This window comes from Diadema antillarum, unplaced genomic scaffold (assembly GCF_040938485.1).
Source record: "Diadema antillarum isolate AM-2024a unplaced genomic scaffold, OU_Dant_1.0 seq00001536_RagTag, whole genome shotgun sequence".
Lineage (NCBI taxonomy): Eukaryota > Metazoa > Echinodermata > Echinoidea > Diadematoida > Diadematidae > Diadema > Diadema antillarum.
This window is the reverse complement of record NW_027272268.1, coordinates 172,762-192,407: the sequence shown is the minus strand read 5'-3', so window position 1 is coordinate 192,407 and position 19,646 is coordinate 172,762. Positions and strand designations below refer to the sequence as shown.

At 37.9% G+C, this 19,646-nt stretch overlaps 1 protein-coding gene across 1 annotated transcript in view; it reads left to right on the top strand.

Moving 5' to 3' along the window:
• The window catches only part of LOC139710496 (menin-like), a 29,543-nt gene extending 18,706 nt beyond the window's left edge, over positions 1 to 10,837 (top strand). Inside the window, exons 4-6 of the mRNA XM_071622411.1 lie at positions 7,253 to 7,293; positions 7,962 to 8,186; positions 8,520 to 10,837. Coding sequence (XP_071478512.1) covers positions 7,253 to 7,293; positions 7,962 to 8,186; positions 8,520 to 9,552 — 1,299 coding nt within the window. The 3' untranslated portion in view covers positions 9,553 to 10,837. The remainder of the gene's footprint in view (positions 1 to 7,252; positions 7,294 to 7,961; positions 8,187 to 8,519) is intronic.
• The last annotated feature ends 8,809 nt before the right edge of the window (positions 10,838 to 19,646 follow it).

The following is a 19,646-nucleotide window of genomic DNA, read 5'->3' as shown; positions in this document are numbered from 1 at the left end:
ATGCATCTTAATGAATATTCAGGTGCTGTCTGGCGTAGGAACTGGAGTTCTATTTTACTGCATTATTGGTTAATGTCTCAGGTTTGACATTTGACCATAGTTGTGATTATCACCAAGCTTCATTGCCAATCGGGGGTGTGCAGGGATATTTGCACTCATTACTTGGCGTCTTCATCCATTCCGAGGGGCATGAAGACATCTACGATGGTGCCGTGAGCAATTAATAACTCTGTGTGGGTTGAAGCACTGCCATATGGGAAATTGGAGATGAAGGGTGTTGGCATGGTAACAGTGCTTAATGCCACCAAATAATCCAAAGGTTGCCTGTCGTGTTGTTATTGTCAGCTGTGATGGAAGGGGTTTTCTAATTTTGTTTTTGTGTTTTTAGTCAGCGTTCTCAGCTTTCTCCTTTCATTTAGTATATTAGATTCGAACTAACTAAATAATTTTGAGTGTTTCAAACAAGAGAGATGTGGAAGCTTGAGATGAGTTGCATTGAAAAGAATAGTAGCAGTTACATGTAGCATGCCAACCAAGTTTTTCTTGTTTGAGTGGAAGGATTATAATATTATCTTTAAAGTTTTACTCCAGAAGGTCTTATTTCAACCCTCTGTTTATATCTAGCAGTTTGGGTCTTATGTTCTGAATAATGTTACAAAGAGGTATACCACCTGCAAATGAAGACCTGAATATAAGAACGACCCAAGTCCAATTTTTGGCCAAATTCAGTTTGACATGGGAAATTGTAGCTTATGCAAGGACTCGTCTTATGTATAAATGATAAATCCTAATTACCCCCGGAAGTGCCAGAAATAAATGATTTAAATCTTATATGAATGTAAGAATGAAGGACTTGGGTCATTCTTACATTCATATTATAGCGCCCTCCCTCGTCCTTCTCTCATCTCTATAGCAGAATATCATGTATATGAATCAAAGAACGACCCAAGTCCATCACACAAAATGGCCTCTCCACATTTAATGTAAATGTTAATTGTCATAATAATATATGTTCTAATTTGTATATAGTCACCATACAATGTTGCCTTCCCATCACAGTTAAATAGAATATTATTGGGCAAATAAAAAAGATATGAAGTTTTTTTAAGATTACTCGAAATGGTCTTCCATGGACTTGGGTCGTTCTTATATACTCAATTTCTTTCTTTATTTATTTTGACAATCAAGAAGACTAATATGTACATGTGTCCCAATATTACACTGTAGCACGTGTCCTCTTGTGTACAGATACATAAACAAGAAATATCACTTTCTTATTAGCTTTAGAATAACTTAAGGAACATTCCACTTTCCACATTTTAACCAGCCCCTTCCCTGAGAACAAACACAAAGTTTGTTGTTAAATATAAAAGACAATTCATTATTAATTTTAATATCAACAAAAACAAAAGTTTCAATTGTAACATGTTCAGTTCATTTCAGTTGCTGCTGCTATACATATTTTGCGTTCTGGAATCCAGTTTTGCATGCACTTGTTGTTGCTATGAGCAACAAGCTCTACAGTAGCAAGCCTTCTAGTTGTCAGGAACAACCTGAGCGTGCAGGTCTATCTAACAATTGAATCATGCATGTAATCAAGTGGATTGTTGTTCAGGACTGTAAACACATGAATTATATTGGTTGTGGCATGGTATCAAACATCTTGTTATGCTCAGACTATTTTTGAATAGCAGAGGCTCTCTCCATAATAGGCAACTTGAGTGTGTGCAATGTGTATGCCATATGAAAGTATTAAGGTGATGGTGCAGAGATGAATAACTATGTGCTTTACAGGAATAAACAACTGAAAGAAAGCATGGAAGGGTCAATATAAAGGTGTGGATGAGTCAAAGGGAAACATGTCTGTCACCATAGTGATATCAAATATGACTACATGTCATGGGTTACAGTGAGGTCCACGAGGGGTTTTAGCATGTCGCTGCGACATGCTAAAATTTTTGCGCGACATCCTTCAAAACTTGCGACATTCTAAGCGCCATGCCAAAAAAACTGCGACATGCTAAAAGTAACTAACTCGCAAATGACTTATAGGGTGCTCCTTGTTGAAAGGAGCAGCAGTTTACAAGAGCCAAAAGTTTATCCACAGTCACGGCACTGATCACGACACAATGCGGCTCAACAACTAGCTACAGTACTCGCACAACACCACATCACACACTTGCTCACTCATGTCTCCCTCACCAACCTGCTCACATGTACATGCCATGGGATTGCGCTCTGATTCGGGATCCACACACACAGCAATTTGTGTGAAGTAACACCTAGCCGGTGCAGCGGCACAGACAGCCGCCTGTATGCATGTGAGAGGGAGAGAGAGAACGGAAAGAGAGGGTCGGAGGCCGAGGGAGGCTGAGGAAGGCTGACACGTGCTCGCTTGTTGTCACGCTTGTTGTCGGGTTACGCAAAAACAAACGATATGAAATACATGCCCCCCTCCGCCAAAGGTTGTATTTTTTATCTATTTTTTTTTTTTGCTGCTTTGGTTTGTTTGTTCGTTTGTCTGCCTGTCTGTCTTTCTATTCGCAAAATAATCAAAAGTTGGGAACAGATTAGGATGAAATTTCAGGAACAGTTGGTTGGTAAAATGGCGCAAGGAACAGATGATTAAATTTTGGTAGTGAGAAGGATTTATGATACCACTGGAATTCAACGTCAGGATATCCAGGATTTTTTCTTAGACTTTGTTTCGTATATTTGAAAGGATTTGTATCAATTCTTTAGGAAGCTTGCCATTGGCAATAGCAATTACGCAAAATTAGATGCGTTCAAAGCATTGCCACAGAGAGAAAATTACCTCCATCTTTCGTTAAAAAAAATCAAAAACAAAAACGAACGATGGAGTAAGCAAATGCAAATTGTTTAATCTTTTTTTTTTTTGGTAGATTCAGCGGGTTATTTTTTTTTATCTAAAAAGCCATGCGTTTCATTTGAACCTTTAGTAAGTTAGATTTTACTCGAGCGCCGAAGTTGAATTTATTCCAAGGATCTCGTCGCAATACCGAGTTTCCAATGTGTATTTATTTTCGCGTAGCTTTCGGTGTTGCAAAATTTTGCTAGGGCCTAAGCTTACTACTAAACTTATTTCTGTCGTTTCTCACACCTCGTTTGGTACGATTTCTTCCATTTTATATCACTTTATCCGTTCCCTTTATACTTTGAAGTAAACGTATATAATTCCGTGTCTCGCACTGTTATTTTTGTAACGGCGATTTCTCCGCTTCGCTGCAATACTTTTTTTCGAATCGAAGCGACGGAGCTCGGAGTCTGATCCCAGCAGCCGCTTTTATGTGCTGTTTAATTGTATTTTCTAAATAAAAATGTTTGTGTTGTTGGGAGGTGTTGATACTTTGTATTTGTTATTTATTTTCCTAGGTATTTATCTCGAGGGATTATGCATGTTTCTTAATGTTGATAGGAAAAGGCTAAAATGATCTTGAGTGATGTCTGATGGTGATGATAACTACGCTGGTGACTGGTGTAAAAAGACGGCTTCCTGTGAATGCTGAGCGTACGTGACGTTTGTTTATTTCCCTTTCCCTCTTACTCTTCTTTCCCCCTTACTCTTCTTTCCCCTCTCAAGAATGATAAAAAAAAGAAATTACATACACCTCACAACAAAAAGAACCATGTGCTATAGCAACCTTCATATATTATAAGTTAAATCTAAATGTTCAATATCAGCAAAGAACAAGGGGAAAGCACGAATGACAATAAATAAAAGCGAAGAGATCGTGTATGCAGTCTCTTCGGCTCGAAGAAACTTGACACCCCACCCCTCTCCCTTGTGGAAATTTCCACAAAAGCAGGTGCCACACCCAGGTGCGTGCCAGACGAAAGAATGCGCGCACTGGAATAAACAGCGTGTAAATATCCTGGAAATATCGATCGAAGAACCAGCTCATTAGTTGAATTAAAGGAATCATTGCAAAGATATCATGATTCTACTTCTATAGCCTTTCTTTTAGCGCATAGTAGGAAACATCGAACAGTCGATTATAGTGTACTTGATCGAATATCTAATGTTCCCTGAACAATAAAAAAAGGATTGATTATTCAGTCAATTAAAAATGCAATCACAGAAATACATGAATTAAAGGTCTCATATGCCCAGACAAATTCACTACGAGTAGGTCCAATGAGATGCAGTCATCACCTGGTTAGACAGTAAAATACAACGTGTAATGACAATTAATTCCAGTTCACGCTCATCAAAACTGCTTATTACTTTTCAAAGTTTTGGCTATCAACATCCGTTCATGGGTGTATTTTGTTTGTTTGTTTGTTTTGTGTGTTTTCCCCTCGTGAAAGGCGTAATGATTTCTTCATATCGAACGTAAACTGCATAGCATGTTTACCGTAAACAAGCCATTCAGCTCAGCTCAGCTATGGCGCATTCGATCCATCGAACTTGCAGTAACCTCTTACAGGCAGGATCGAGCACATGGCGTATTCCTTTAAACTTGAAAGTGAAGCCAAGTGTTTGCATCGGCGCTTCCACACACAGGCGGCATTTTGCGATCATCGTTATAGCAGAATTTCCGATTCCAGTCAGGGGAAAAGGAATTGGAATACTTCGGAAAATACTGATATTTAAAATCCAATAAAATAAAAAAGCCTGAAAACAACGCATAATTATGTTCAAATAGTAAACAATAATTGGAAACACAGAACAGAGTTTTGCATCCGTTCACACAGAAGCTCTCATGAGAAGATGAAAGCATTCCCCGTCCCCTGCTAGATAGTGGAAGCTTCCACAATCAGCTGAGCAAGTTTTTGGAGGTACATACAGTTGTACTTGCACTTGTACACATTCATTGCGAGAAAGCAATCAATCAACGCTGAACATTGCGTAGTTTGGCATCTTTATCGTGCTGGTGACCAGCTCGATGCTTCGGCATGTGTCATAACGTTAGGTTTAGAGCCTGTAGGCCTCATAAGTCGACGAGTTTAATTCAAAGTAGCAAAAAAAAAAAAAGGGAGATTGAAAAAATATGAATTCTGGTGGAAAAATACGAATTTTGGAGCTGCTGAGTACTAATTTGTGCTTCCAAAGGTTGGCAGCTCTGTACTTTGGAACTTTAATTTCTCTCTGACACAATGTACACCTTTCAAGAAAGAAAATTAAGTGAAATATTGATGAAAGGCTTATTGTGGATAGAATTACCCAGATCTGAGTTTTTGTTAAATGTCATTCAAGTTAACTAAACGTCTGTTTACCAGTAGGCTGCAAAAGTGCAGTTCTCACTTTTCTACACTCATCTCATCTACTTTGTGAGTACACAGTTATCTTGGCATTTCAATATGAAACTGAAAGTAAATAATATTAAAAACAGTCAGTGTGCTGTACTGTAGTACAAGTTCAAGATGTCCTTTTCATTTATCATAGCATCCCCATTGAGGAGTATATCTATTTAAAATATATTCAAAAGGTCTTATGAGTAAGGAGTATAGGACGATATATTAACATTTCAAGAACAATTTAAAATCTTATGTCATAATCAAACAATTAACATAATTTTTCAAATATTAATGATTTTTATCCTGGCATTGCAGAGTCATCATGGTGATCAAAGTGTTCAAAATAAGGCTAAGATAGCACCAGAGAGCATCTAGAATCCCAGAGCTTCCAGGGCCCTCAAGCGGGCCCTGGACCCCGGCCGCAAGGGACTTCGCGCACATACTTTCACGCGCAAGATCACTTTTTCCCCCTGCAACATGCTAAAATTTCAAGTTGTGGACCACCCTGGGTTAGTAGAACATTGATAGCTGTCATGATGTTGTTTTTGTTGTATAGGAGGAGGAGGGGAGGAGATGTGATGCAAGCTTCTATTCTTCCATCACGTCCACATGGCAACTTGCCATGTAAACTTTGATCTGATCACATATTTCCAAAAGCCTGTCTTTGCATACATCAGGACATACAAGTGTATAAATGCAGAGGGGTTTTATGCCTTTGCCATGAAGTGTCGCCAGAGGCATTATGTTTTCGGGCTGTCCGTGCGTCCTTCCGTCCGTCTGTCTGTAATCAATTTTGTGGACAGCATAACATAAAAACTGTTTGCGGTAAAACATCCTCATGAAACTTGACATTATATTTTGCATGAGTGGACGAAGTTGTGCCTGTCAATGTTTGGGTGCACATTCTCAGGGTCAAAGGTCCCCCATATCTGTGTAGTGTCTGTAGATAGTGAACTATAGTGCATGCATACACACCCAATAAAGACTCTCTAGAGAAAGTTTTGGGCCAGAAGGTCAAAGGTCAAGTGAAAATGCTAAATGTTTTTGTTTTTTTGTTTTTTGTTTTTTTGCTCCATATCTCTTACATGGTTGAAGGTATCTTCATGGAACTTGACCAGTACATATACTGCATGTACTGCCTGACAGTGCTTATCTTTGGGCTTTGGGGGTCAAGGATCAATGGTCAGGGTCAAATTTTCTAAATTTCACAATTTCCCCCATATCTATGCAATGCCTCAAGGTATTTTCTTTAAACTTAGTGTAAGTATCACCAGACAGAGATTCTCTGGGAAAGTTTTGAGCCATAGGGTCAAAGGACAAGTGAAAATTCTATAATTTCACCTTTTTATCTATTTCAGAAGTGGCTCAAGGTATCATCATGAAACTTAGTATATATATGCAGACTACCAGACAGTGATTCTCCTGGGAATTTTGGGGGCATGGGGTCAAAAGTCAGGTTAAAATGCTGAAATTTTACTATTTAATGCTGAAATTACACCTTTTTTTGTGCCTTGGAATGACTAAATGCATAAACTTAAAAGAGTCAAAGGTCAAGTGAAAATCCTCAAATCCATGAATACTTGCTCTCTTAAACAGTATAGCCATCTATCCAAGTTAAACCTAGTTCAAGGAAAGTAGATAAACATTCAACATATTTGTGACAAAAATGTGTCAGTTTGTTGTTATTATTATTATTATTTTTTTTTGCATATCAGTCTCCATAGTGACATTTCTAGTAGGGGTTTGCTGTTGTTGTTGTTGCTTTTACTTTGCAATCACATAGATTTGTTGTTTTAATGAATCTGACCAGCTAAAACCTCTTTACTTTTAATCCAGATTTCAATCGCATCCAACTTCGACAGCTCCAGCCACATTAGGTCATAAACCATTCATAACATCACATCTAACAAACTAGTGGGTTTAAGATGCCGATCAATCATGCCTACCAGTATGTTTCAACTTTAATCAAAATTTTATATTCTCTCTTTTCTAGGAGCTCTTGTGGCTGCTTTATGACATGGATCATTTGAAAAGGTAGTGTTTCACAACTTTTCATTTTATTAGAATGTTTCTTAGTGACATCTGCATGATTTTGCAGAAGAGAACATTTCAGTAAGAGCCATCATCATGTATATTGCACAATCATTATTACTGTTAAAGTATTGTAATCAGTTTGTGTGTGTGGTAGCATGTGCCTTGTTAAGCTGAATACAGTTTGGCCATCTATCCTCAAGCAAATTTTGGTTGAAGAAACTGTAGATTGATTGAAACAGGACATGTAGCTTGGGTATTCTTGGATGAAAGGTTCAAGCTCATAATTCAGTATTCATGTTCAATGTTGTGCTATATCCATGCCCCTAAAGAATTCAGGGAATGCTGTGGTTGCTGTTGTCTGTGTCTCCATCAGTACATCCCAGCTCTTGTAAACATTTAAAAAAACACAATTTGGCTCAGTTCATGTTATATGGCCCAGGTGTGCAGCATGAGGTATAAATGTGCTAATTAGATTTTGGCATCATCCCTCAAGGTCACAGATCCCAGAGCTTTACATAACAATTTGTTTTGAGTTTTTTCCCCAACCATTATCTCTGATAGGAATATCCAATTCAATTACAACATTGTCAGAAAGATAGAAAGATAGTGTGTTTTTATAGTGATAGGAATCATACATGTTTTCATTTTTCCTCTTGCTGTTCTTACAGATATCCCATGGCTCTGAGCAATCTAGGGGACTTGGAAAGCATTGACCCATCGCCTGGTCGACCAGGAACCCTTGACCTATTTGAAGAGGCCATCAAGGCTGGGAGGGAATGTTATTCAGACCATCATGTCTACCCATACACCTACCTTGGTGGACACCTGTACCGGCAAAAGCAGTACAAGCGGGCCATGCAGTACTGGGCTGAAGGGGCTAGAGTGGTCAGCCAGTGAGTATAAAGCAAGAGAGTTGTGGGGAAAACAGAAATCAAGGGATCATGTAAGGTGAGGTGGATAGCAACAATATTGCTGCGTGATTGTTGAATTAGTACCTGTACATGTTTGTCCCCTTTTGTTTTACCATTATATCAACAATACAATCATCAAACAGTTGAAGAATAAATCTAGTGTATTGTAATTTCAAACAGATACTTGAGACAATGTATGGAATACTTTATCAATTTTCTATCGTAAAGATGTCACTTTGGTAGTGTGTCTGAAATTACATTTTCAAGCCATTTAGTATGGTTCTTGCTTCTTTCCTTTTTTTTTTTTTCATCAAGGTACAATTACAATCGTGAAGATGAGGAAGTCTACAAAGAGTTCCTGGAAGTAGCCAATGAGTTGATCCCATTCATCCTGAAGGAAGCAACAGTGTACAGGACCAAAGATGCCAGGCACATAGTGGAAGACCCCGAGGCATACGGGTTCTTCTTGCAACTCTATGATAACATCTGCAAGTGGGAGGAGGGCAGTTCCACTCCTGTCCTGCACATCACTTGGGCCAAGCACTTTGTGGCATCAGTCACCAAGTTTGACAGCAGCATAAGAAATTGTCTTGATGTCAGATTGATTGATGCTGACGGCAAGGAGGAAGAAGAGAAGAAGGATGAAGATGATGAAAAGGAAGAAGAGAAGGATGACGCCAAGGAGGGTGATAAAGATGTTGAGAAGACGGGAGAGGAGAAGGTAGTGGCCAAAGAGGAAGACATCAACAAAAACGTGGTGCCAGTCCAGGATGAGGCAGATGGTGGAGTGAAGAAAGGCAAAGGAGATGAAGGGGAGAAGAATGAAGAAAACATCCATCCTGAGCTGTTTTCATCAGATGCGTTCAATTCCGGAATGGGACTGTGGGACACAAAGTCTGAGTTCAGTGACTTTCTTAGCACCCGTTCCAATGGCAGCGCTTTCCCTGGGATGACTCTGGAGTCCCTGATGAAGGCAGAAAGTCCTGCCGAGATGGCATTCCACCGACGCCTGAAATCCCAGCTGTCGCAGGAGGAAGATAGCTCTAACAGCAATGCAGTGGATCATCCCGATAACAAGGAAGCTGAAGGAGAAGATGAGGATGAAGAGGATGATACGGAGAGTCAGCCGGAAGACATTCTGCCACCAAAACCAATCATCAAGATCCCTTTCCGCAGCGCTAAGATGAAAGGTCTCCGGGACATCCTGACATCCACAGGTAAGCTGAACACTGCAGCCATCCACCTGCAGCTGACTGCCCAGTCCCAAGTTCAGGTGGGCAAGAGGATCCGATCCACCAGTGACTATGAAGACTATGGCAGCTTAAGAAGGAGGCCACGCCGGGAATAGCCACATTGCCCAAGGCCATAAGGTCCATGTCAAAGGAATTGACATGAGGTGATTCTCTGATAATATCAGTACCACAGAGAGCAAGCATGACATTCTGTGGCATCCATGAAAGATGTTCCAATGATGGTATTTCATCTTTAGGCACAAGTCAAGTGTCCCCTTTGTGCCAATTGGATGCTGTCATTTGTTCAGTGCTATGGATTTTTATTCGATTTTGGGTTCTTTCCTGTCATGCTTGGAATCAAATTCTAAGAGCTTTGACTGGATACGTGCCACCCGACAAGATTGTGAGATGCAAGAGGTTTTATGTCTTTCATGGTAGTTGTGGGAGGTCATCCCTACAGTAGCTGTATGGAGCTGTGCAGAAAACCAAGGCTGGTGCAACAGGAAGTAAAGAATGATGAAATTTGTATTTTCAAGTGAGACACAGATTTCAGACTTTATGAAACATAACAGGTGAATGCCACCATCTCCACAAGAGAAACTTACATTTCCAAAACAAAATATGATATGGTAATACTACTTATTCATTGCAACTAAATATTTCGTTTCCCAGCTGAGAAGTTTCTTTGGTTCCTTTTACCTGCTTGTTTGTCTTTTGTTTGTTTTTTCCTCTTCATGTTCTTAGCCATGTAATAGTAGACAGTGAGCATGGTGATACATAGAACTGAAGTCAATTGATGTAGAAAAAAAATATAATGTCCCCTTCCATAGCAGTGCACTCCTTTTGTACATACATGTATTCTAAGAAGTGCTCTTTAGAAAAGAAAGGACTTTCCTTCTATGTAACACTTGTCTCTGCAATATTTGTGTATCATGTGTGCATTCACTCAAGGACACGTAGTGGAAATGACTTTGTAACAGTACACAGACGCAGAGTGCAATCAAAACTTTGATGTCCAAGGGAAATATGCCCCATGTGTTACGTGCCTGTTGGAGCGTGTGTGTTTGTGTGAGAGAGAGAGAGTGTGAGTGTGTGTGTGTGTAATGTGTTTGGTGAGTATAGGCTTGTAGAATACATTGTCTTTAGTCTTGATGAGACTAGATTCCATAGCAGTTGATTAAAAAACATTTTTGGGGTGAGATTTTGTTTTTCTTTCTGTCTTGTCTTGCTTTTGATGAGGTCTTATCAAAATGCATATAGGTGACTTAATAGAATAGGTCAAAAGTCTGCCTGCTTTTGTCTGTTCAAGTTTTTCCACTTTCCTGTTCAACCCTTACAAGGAATGTGTAGAAAAAAGGTCATTTCTAAGATTTTTATTTTCTGAGCATATTCATTTTTCCAGAGGACAGCAACAACAACAACAAAGACTTATCAAATGATAAAATAACCTGACTTTCCATTGGTATTACATTGTGATTGGAATTCATGGAATTATGTCATCCTTATATAGGAAATGTAAAAATGTGTTTCATCTAAATTTAGTGTTGTTGTTCATAGGGCCTGTCTGCAGTGTATGGTAATGCTACTCTTTTTGATGGTATGACAGGAATTGATAGATTAACAATTTTGGAGTTTCCCTTCAAATTGTTGATGAGAGATTATGCTAGAAATGTATGATAAACTCAGTATCTTGGGTCATAATGTAGTATAAGATACAGCAACTTTTGCCAAATATGATTCATGTTTTCTTGCCCTTGTTCACTCTTTGTTTGAAATCTTAGAGTGGGCTTTTAATTCGACACATTGTTTCTTGTTCGTATGAATTTGTTTTACTTCAGAGGCGTGCCATAGATTGCAGTAGCTTGCAAAAATCTTTTTTTTTCTGCAACTGTCTTCATCTCTATAATTGATACTGTATTTATATATCAGTGTAACAGAAAATGCAATGCTATCTTTGTCTGATTTTAAATCATTCATGTTTGATCTCTACCTAGAGAAGTTCCAATTCCTGTTATATGCTGACTATTTAATCCTTTTTAGATTGATGTATTCTCCCTTGGAAAAAAGACAGTTGGTGGATTTTTACTCGCAGTTAGTGACCAAAAGAACTGAATTTGGTTGTTGAATGAAGTTCAGTGTTTGATGTATTTTTGGCTGGTATTTAAATGTTGTATCAGCCCATATAGACATTTGATTCAGTCATTGCCATTGAGGTGGTCAATGCATGCTAACAGGTTGTCAAAACTTTCCATATCAGTGGTACCAAAGATTTCTCTTGACATTCTGATCTTAGTTCATGCATGAATGACAAACTTGCCAAAACAGTTTCTGGTCATCATGGTGATGGCTTCTATTTGGATTGTCTTTGTTTGTTGATTTGTCATATTTTCGTATTTCAATTTTCCCCATGTTATAGTTGATACATCAGTGAGATTTTACCAAGGAGGTTCAAGAGATGGAGTAACAACAGTGTTATTCCCTTTGATCCCATGTTTGATGCCGCCACTAAGAAATGTTTGAAGTATGTGCTGAACCGGAGCTGCCTCACAGATAGGAAGACAATTGATTCATGTGGCATTGCATCATGGACTCGTCACTCTCAGTGGAAGATATGTCTTTATGATGGTAATTACTTTTCGCTGTCCCTTCTTATGAAACATGAGCAGTACATAAAGGTACAGACACAGGGATGTGCGAATAAAAATTCCACAAAAATTGATGAAATAATTGAAATTAACCGACTTTACATGTTTGTACACTAATCTAACATATAACTTAAAGAACTACACTTGAAGATTATACCATATCAGTTTCATTTGTTGGAAAGGATCGGAAAGATGATAAAATCGACTTTCCAGTAAGGGTGCGGTTCAAATATTTTCTCAACGTATGGCTCTGCTCAGATTTATACTTTTTGACATAATCCTGGACAGGAGTTACTTTCTTTTTCATATGACTTATCATTAGCTGAAATTCAATTTCTCTTAATACAAAAACAAACAAAATATAGCCGACATTATGTTAGCGTTTCAAATGAATCATCTCTTTGCTCGGGAAGACGGCGGCATCGAACCCCGATCATCAAAGTCACAAATGCACCTGTGGAATTCCTTTGTACGTCAAAAGAAAACTGACAGCTGTTTGAATGTTTACAGCCAGTTGGAACTCCATTTCTCAAACCTCCTTGATTTCACCAAGCAAAATATATTATAAGCAACATTTTACTAACTGTTCAATTCAAACCTGTTTGTACATATCTTCAGTATATTCACATGCCAGATATGCTTACAGTAGGTATTACTGGAGTACATGTGCTGCTGTGTCCATTAGAAGTATGTTGCCAAACATTTCATGCAATTTGAAAGAATGCATAGCGGTAGTAACAATTCCCTAAATGCCAACAGATGTTTCATTACTAATGTCACTGACATCTGTGCAATCAACTGTAGAATTGAATCCAGCGGTGGACATTCTTTGTTTGTGTGTGTAGCATGTGTGAATTTATGTAGAGTTGCACTTCCTTGTATATGAATGTGGTTCATGTACTGAACAATAATTGCCTTAATTATGCTCATTGACTTCTGTTGACTCTTTCCAGCAACTTTTGCCATTTTAAAATATTTGTGTAAATAAGCAAAGAAAAAAAAAATGTATTAATTCCGTGCATAATGTTTGAGACAATGTAAAACAGCAGGTCATTTCCCAGGAAAGCTTACTTTACAGTTGCAGGATATTGGATGGTTGTGCTGTCAAGGTGGCACATGGTTTCATGGATTTGGAGTCATTAATCTGTTGTGCAAAACCTCTTCCCATATGATGGGAGTATACATCACAGAAAAGAAAACACACACATGCACATGACACAAGTGAAAATGTGAAAGTATGTTGAATACAAGAGTCCTCTTAAAGAGATGGTATAGTTTGGTTGAGCTGGAGCTGAGGATTGAGATTTTAACTTTTTGCAAAGTACCTAAAAACCACTTATCAAATGTTACAAAGCATACAATTCTAAAAGAAATTCAAAGTTTTTTTTTATGAAAATTGGTTTTGAAATGGCTGAGATATCCAAGCGATCCTAATAGAAGGTGGGTCCCGCCCTTTATTAGGATCCCTTTGTTTTGGATATCTGGGTTACTTCAAAATCGATTTTTTTTTTTTTTTCTTCTTCTTCTTCTTCAAATGAACTTTTGATTCCTCTTAGAACATCTTTCATATTTCATAAGAGGTTTCTCATCTCACATAAAAAGTTGGAAACCTGAAACCCCATCTCAACCAAAACTATACGATCCATTTAATGTCACATAATATGATCTGAAGACCTAGATATTACTTGTGGTATGTAATTCTTCTTTGTGGTACAAGGTCTGGTGACATCAATTCATTAAGATCCAACCAAAATTGATGCACCCTGTTAACAGACTTCCACAAATGAAATCGATTACCATTGTGTATGATGGATTCATTAAGTTTGGGGTATGGAAAGCAGATAAGAGTTCCAGTGTGTTCCTGAGAGAGTTTCAGTCAACACATTCCCCAGTCTCACTGGCTTGAAGTTTGGTATTCTGATGAACTTGTTGAATGTAACCTGCTCTTCTGTATTGTCTCAGAAGAGGGTGACATGCTGTCTTTGTACAAAAAGTTATGTGAAATGTTGAGTTAAGTAGTTTTGTCAGCTCATACACACTCAATATATGTAAATATGTAAATTTTAGCAAGCATAAGAACAGATGATCCACCGTTCTGCCTAATCATGTTTGTTTTATATTTTGAGCAAAGTACTGAGTGTAAGATTTCTTTCACATTTATCAAAGAAGTACCGTGTATGTGTCCTTGAGATAAAGTGAGCCACCTAGTGGTCGAAGTGAATGCAATGAGGAAACAAAATGGAGGTAGAGTTTATTTTTTAAATGAAGAATGTTATATACTTTATTTTTTTGAGGAAAATGAAGTCATCCTTAAATGTCATGACCAATAGATTCTGGAATCTAATATTTGTAACATTTTGAGTTGAATTTCATATTTGTATTGTCTGAAAGATTTGTCATAGTATTTGAATGTAAGAACAGTGCTGAACTGTCTTAGAGTTCTTGTGGTCACCTTTTTGCAGTGTACTTTTTTTAGTTCACACTAAACATTTATTTAAATTACCATTGGTTGCTAACAGTGTATTCATTGGACATTCAAGCAATTGTTAAAATGACAACTCTGTAGGTATGTTACTCTATTCCAGAGCTTTAAGAATTCTAAGATATATTTTGTGATGTACTGAAAACAAGTGTATTATTCGTGCAGTACTTTGAAAAATTTACTGCAACAATATAACTAGTCCTGGTAGTCGGGATGGTTTCTCCCCTCTCCAGGCTGAGAGTGGATTGGGGTATATTCCTCTATCTTTTTTTTTCTGTAAATTTCACAGAAAGTGGGTGTACAGATTGTAGTAGTAAGACTTCAAAATACATTGGCATTTATAGATCATTAATGTAATGCATGTGAAATTCAATGTATGTATTTTAGTGCATGATGAAACAGTTTCGTTTATTTCATTGTCAGAAACATATTGGACATTCTTCTTTGAAAGGTGCACAGAAAACATGTGACTCTTGGATTTTCCAGTCAGAACATGGTACCAGCTAGAAAGTCAGCAGAAAGCATTGTCATTGTCAATTTTCTGTGGATTGGTTAGGGTTTAACATTCCTCTATTAATTTTACATTATTTGTCTTCTTTTTGTTAGTGTACTTTATTTTGGGAGTAATAGTATATTCATTGTTGTTTATATCATAAGTATAATGATGATGATGATTATTATTATTATTATTAATATTATTCATTATCATTATCATCTTCAGTTTGTGCCACATCTGCTTAAGGGGGGGGGGGGATGAAGCATCATCTTTTCTTTTGCTTGCAACAAATGTGGATACAATTTCTGCCCTTTGGTGTAGGAAAGACTAATGCCTAAAGCAGTTGTGGTGGTAACATTGAAGTATTACATTGTCTTAGTTACCAATTTATTGCTGTCACAGTGAAATTTGGAAAATTCAGAGGGAGAATATACATTGTATAGAATAGCTAGTGGAGTGAAAGGGATTCATTTTACAATATTTTATGCATTCTCCCTGCAAACAGGTTGACTGTCGTGATTGAGCCCAGAAATGTGCATCTTTGCACCATAGTTTAACCATGTGTATTGCCTGCTATAATCTAAACATGGCTTTGGTTATTCCTTTGTATTCCAATTATGGATGTGGTGCGCAGTGTGTGTGTGTGTGTGTGTGTGTGTGTGTGTGTGCTTAAAATACATTCAGTCAGGCAAATAAGGTAAGCTTGAGTAGGACCATGAAGTCTAGAATTGTTAATGAAAGAGTGTATGGACAAAAAACTGCTTCAACCTGCCATATTCAACCAAATAAATCTTAGATGTAGGAAGTACAGTATATCAGATCTTGTACCTGTATGATATGTGATGATTATCATTGTGAAACACTTTTGACATGTCTTTATAAAACTGAGAAAAATATGAAAAAAAATCAATCATTGTTGATATTATGTGGTACAATATAAGCTTACTTCCTTCACACAGAATGACCGCAACAACCCTAAAGATTCTTTGACTCCTTGAGTCTTGTTTCGAAATAATGAACGAAAGTCTTCACAGCCTGCACTCTTCTCACAGAAAAAAAAAGAAGCTTTTGTTGTAAAAGATGCACTGGATTTCTGGTGGTCAGACACATTAATGAATTAACCAATAATATAGTAGTAATAAGTCTAGCTTGTATTAATCATAAAAGAGCAAGCATTGAAGTTATTGCTTTTTTATGGAATACAATAACAAAAGGGGCTTTTGTCATGTCATGTAATACACTAAATTATTAGTTTTTTTGTTTATTTTGTTTTTTTCAATTTCTGGAATTCTCCGACTTGTAGTTGAAAGCAGCTGAACATATTAGCAAACCTTCAACAACAAGTTTAATGATATATTGTAATGAATATCTCTTGCAGCTGTGTTATTTTAGATGGACTTGGTATATTTCCATATATTGTATTTTCATAAATGCCAGTGCAGTCTATCCATATCACACATTTGTGGCTTTTGTTGTTCGTATTTATATTTATGGTCATGGGGAAGGGAAAAATGTAACATTGTGTACATTGTTACCATTAACTCCCTTCCTTTATTCCCCATTCTGTGAAAGATGGCATACATTTGGTATGTCTATTTTAAAATTCTGTGATTATGTGATATTGCTATAAACGTCTATGAGGTGTCTTCGATTCATGGAACTGCTTGTGATTTGTTTTTACCACATTTATCCCCGAGCTTTTGGGGCTGTACACAAAGAGTTTTCAAGTATGTTGAAGTATTTTAAAATGACTGAGATTGCTGATGTTTGGATGAACCATGTAATGTGATTATTTTGGATAGTAGAGCTACATTTTCCCTGAAACATATCAATGTTTATATCCCAATGCAATGTTTAGAAAGAAAAAAAGAATGTACAGTGTATTTCAATAGAACCAGTGCAGATTTCCCCGATTGATTTGCCAAATAATAATCTTTATTTCATTTTTGATATTCAGTTTGTCCTTGCTTGCATTTGTTTGTTCGGAACAAAAGATTTAAGTACTGTAAAAGTGGAAATTTTTGCGGTGTTGAAATTTTCGCGCATTTCGCGCAACCAGAAACTAGCGCAAAAATAAAGGCATAGGAATATTTGTGCCTGCCATATGTTCGTGTGCGTGATGTCTTGATTCCGCGGAATTAAAAACATGTGAAACTCTTCTTACCCGGCCAAGCGTGAAAAATGAGTTGTGCAAAAATGTCCACTTCTACAGGAAATGCCAACTGATATCAGAGAATGTGCCACAACTGAATATTGAAATTTTTCAAGCAGCTAGTCAATGTTTTTTCGTCAAGGTCTCAACTGAGGTATAGATGATGTGCCGTCCAGTACGTCAGGATATCTGTGTATTCAAAGGCCATCCATTTGCGTCAGTGCTATTTATAATATTAGTGTGTTGTTAAAGTTGTAATCATTATTCAGAGGTAGGTTTCCCACAACAACAAAATTATTCTCTATTGTGCTTTTTCTTGACTTTGTTTTGATGAAGTGCATATAGTTAATGCTTCCCCAGTTATCAGCAGAATCAAGATGTGCAGAATTTTCCTCGTAAATGTATAATGCCAAGCAGAAAATAACAACAAAATGAAATGAACTGTGTTTATGCCAGTATCTGTAGTCAGCTAAGAATGATGATGGTGACGTAACAAACTGTGTCCCTTTATGACAGAATGAGCATCTGTAAAGCATCACACCAGTCATGTCTGTGGTTGTAAAAAGACTCATGTGTTGTATTAGTACATGCGTTGCATATGAGTACATGCAATGACTGCATTTGCCAATTTGCAAGCTCTTTACTTGACGCCGGACCTACTACCAATATGAGTATCATTTCAAACTGTACCATTATCTATACAGTATACTAGTATCAGAGTATGTTGTCAGTATTCCTCAAACTTACATTTAAAAAGTGTCATATTGCCTTTTAGCTTAGTCTTATTTAATACAGATTGTTCCTTTTTTTTTCTTGTTTTGGTGCAAACACCACATATTTAGGGGGTTTTTTTATTGTGTTTTTTTTTAGCAGCAACATTGACAGTGCAAACGGGTTTATTGAGAATGGCTGAAACAGAATACCTTCTGTAAGACCAGAAATTTTTGTCTGCATGAAACTTTCATGAATTTCCCGCGAAGTCAAGATGCGTGTAAGTAAAATGCATACAAAGGTTTTTTCTTTTCTTCTTCTTCACAGTGCATTGAACACCAGTGGCAATGTGTTATAGTTTCATGCCGCGAAAAAGGTCGTCAACTCCAAGTTGTGAAAGTTGCCTGCCACATATGTTTCTGGTTTTACAGTATTTGGCATTTAAAAGACTTAATGGATAACTGTTTTAGTATATGGTGCCATCTGTTGCTATCTGTTCCTTATAATACAGAGAAGGCATTACTTGGCAAAGAGGAGCTTTTTTTTTTTGTTCCATTTGAAGTACATTTCCTTCACGATGTTTATATACTTTTTAGCTCACCTGAGCCAAAGGCTCAAGTGAGCTATTGCGATCGCCCTTCGTCTGGCGTCTGGCGTCTGGCGTGCGTCGTGCGTAAACTTTTTACATTTTCATCGTCTTCTTGAAAACCGCAAGACCGATTTTCATCAAACTTGGCAGGTAGCATCCCTAGGGGGTTAGGAACTCAATTTGTTAAAATGGGTACCATGCCCCACCCAGGGGGCCCCCTGGGGGCCCAAACCCCCCAAAATTAAGGAATCTGTAAAAATCTTCTTCTCTAGAACCAGAAGTGATAGAGCTAAGTTAATACTATGAGTTAGTACATTGATGACTGTAGTTTCAAGTTTGTTCATGGCAGAATCAGGGGTGCCCCCCTTTGGACCCAGGGAGGGGGGGGGTGGGGAGGGGTCCTAATGGGGCCTAAATTGTACATTTTCATCTTCTTCTTGAGAACCCCATGACCCATTTTCACCAAACTTGGCAAGTAGCATCCCTAGGGGGTTAGGATCTCAATTTCTTAAAATGGGCACCATGCACCACCCGGGGGGGGGGGGGGGCCAAACCCCCCAAAATGAAGGAATCTTTAAAAATCTTCTCTAGAATCAGAAGTTATAGAGGTAAGATAATACTATGAGTGAGTACATTAATGACTGTAGTTTCAAGGTTGTTCATAGCAGATCCAGGGGTGCCCCTCTTGAGGGTGGGGGGGGGGAGGGGGGGGGGTGGGAAGGTCCAAATGGGGTCTGAATTGTACATTTTCATCTTCTTCCTGAAAACCTCATGATTGATTTTCGTCAAACTTGGCAGGTAGCATCCCTAGGGGGTCAGGATCTCAATTTATCAAAATGGGTACCATGCCCCACTAGAGGGCCCCAGGGGGCCCCAATCCCCCCAAATTAAGGAATCTTTAAAATTTTTGGCCCTTATTTTACATTTTCATCTTCTACTGGAGAATGCCTGGTCAAATTTTGGTAGAGCTGTGAATAATTTAGATTAGTGACTGCGTGAAAGGTGAACTTGCGATACTCAGATGAGCGCTAGACCCGCGGGTCTCTTGTTTCTTTTAATACTGTGTCACCTGAAATAGATAAAATACATGTACATGTAGATCAGACTTTTGAAAGTATTTGTCAAGTGGTAGCAT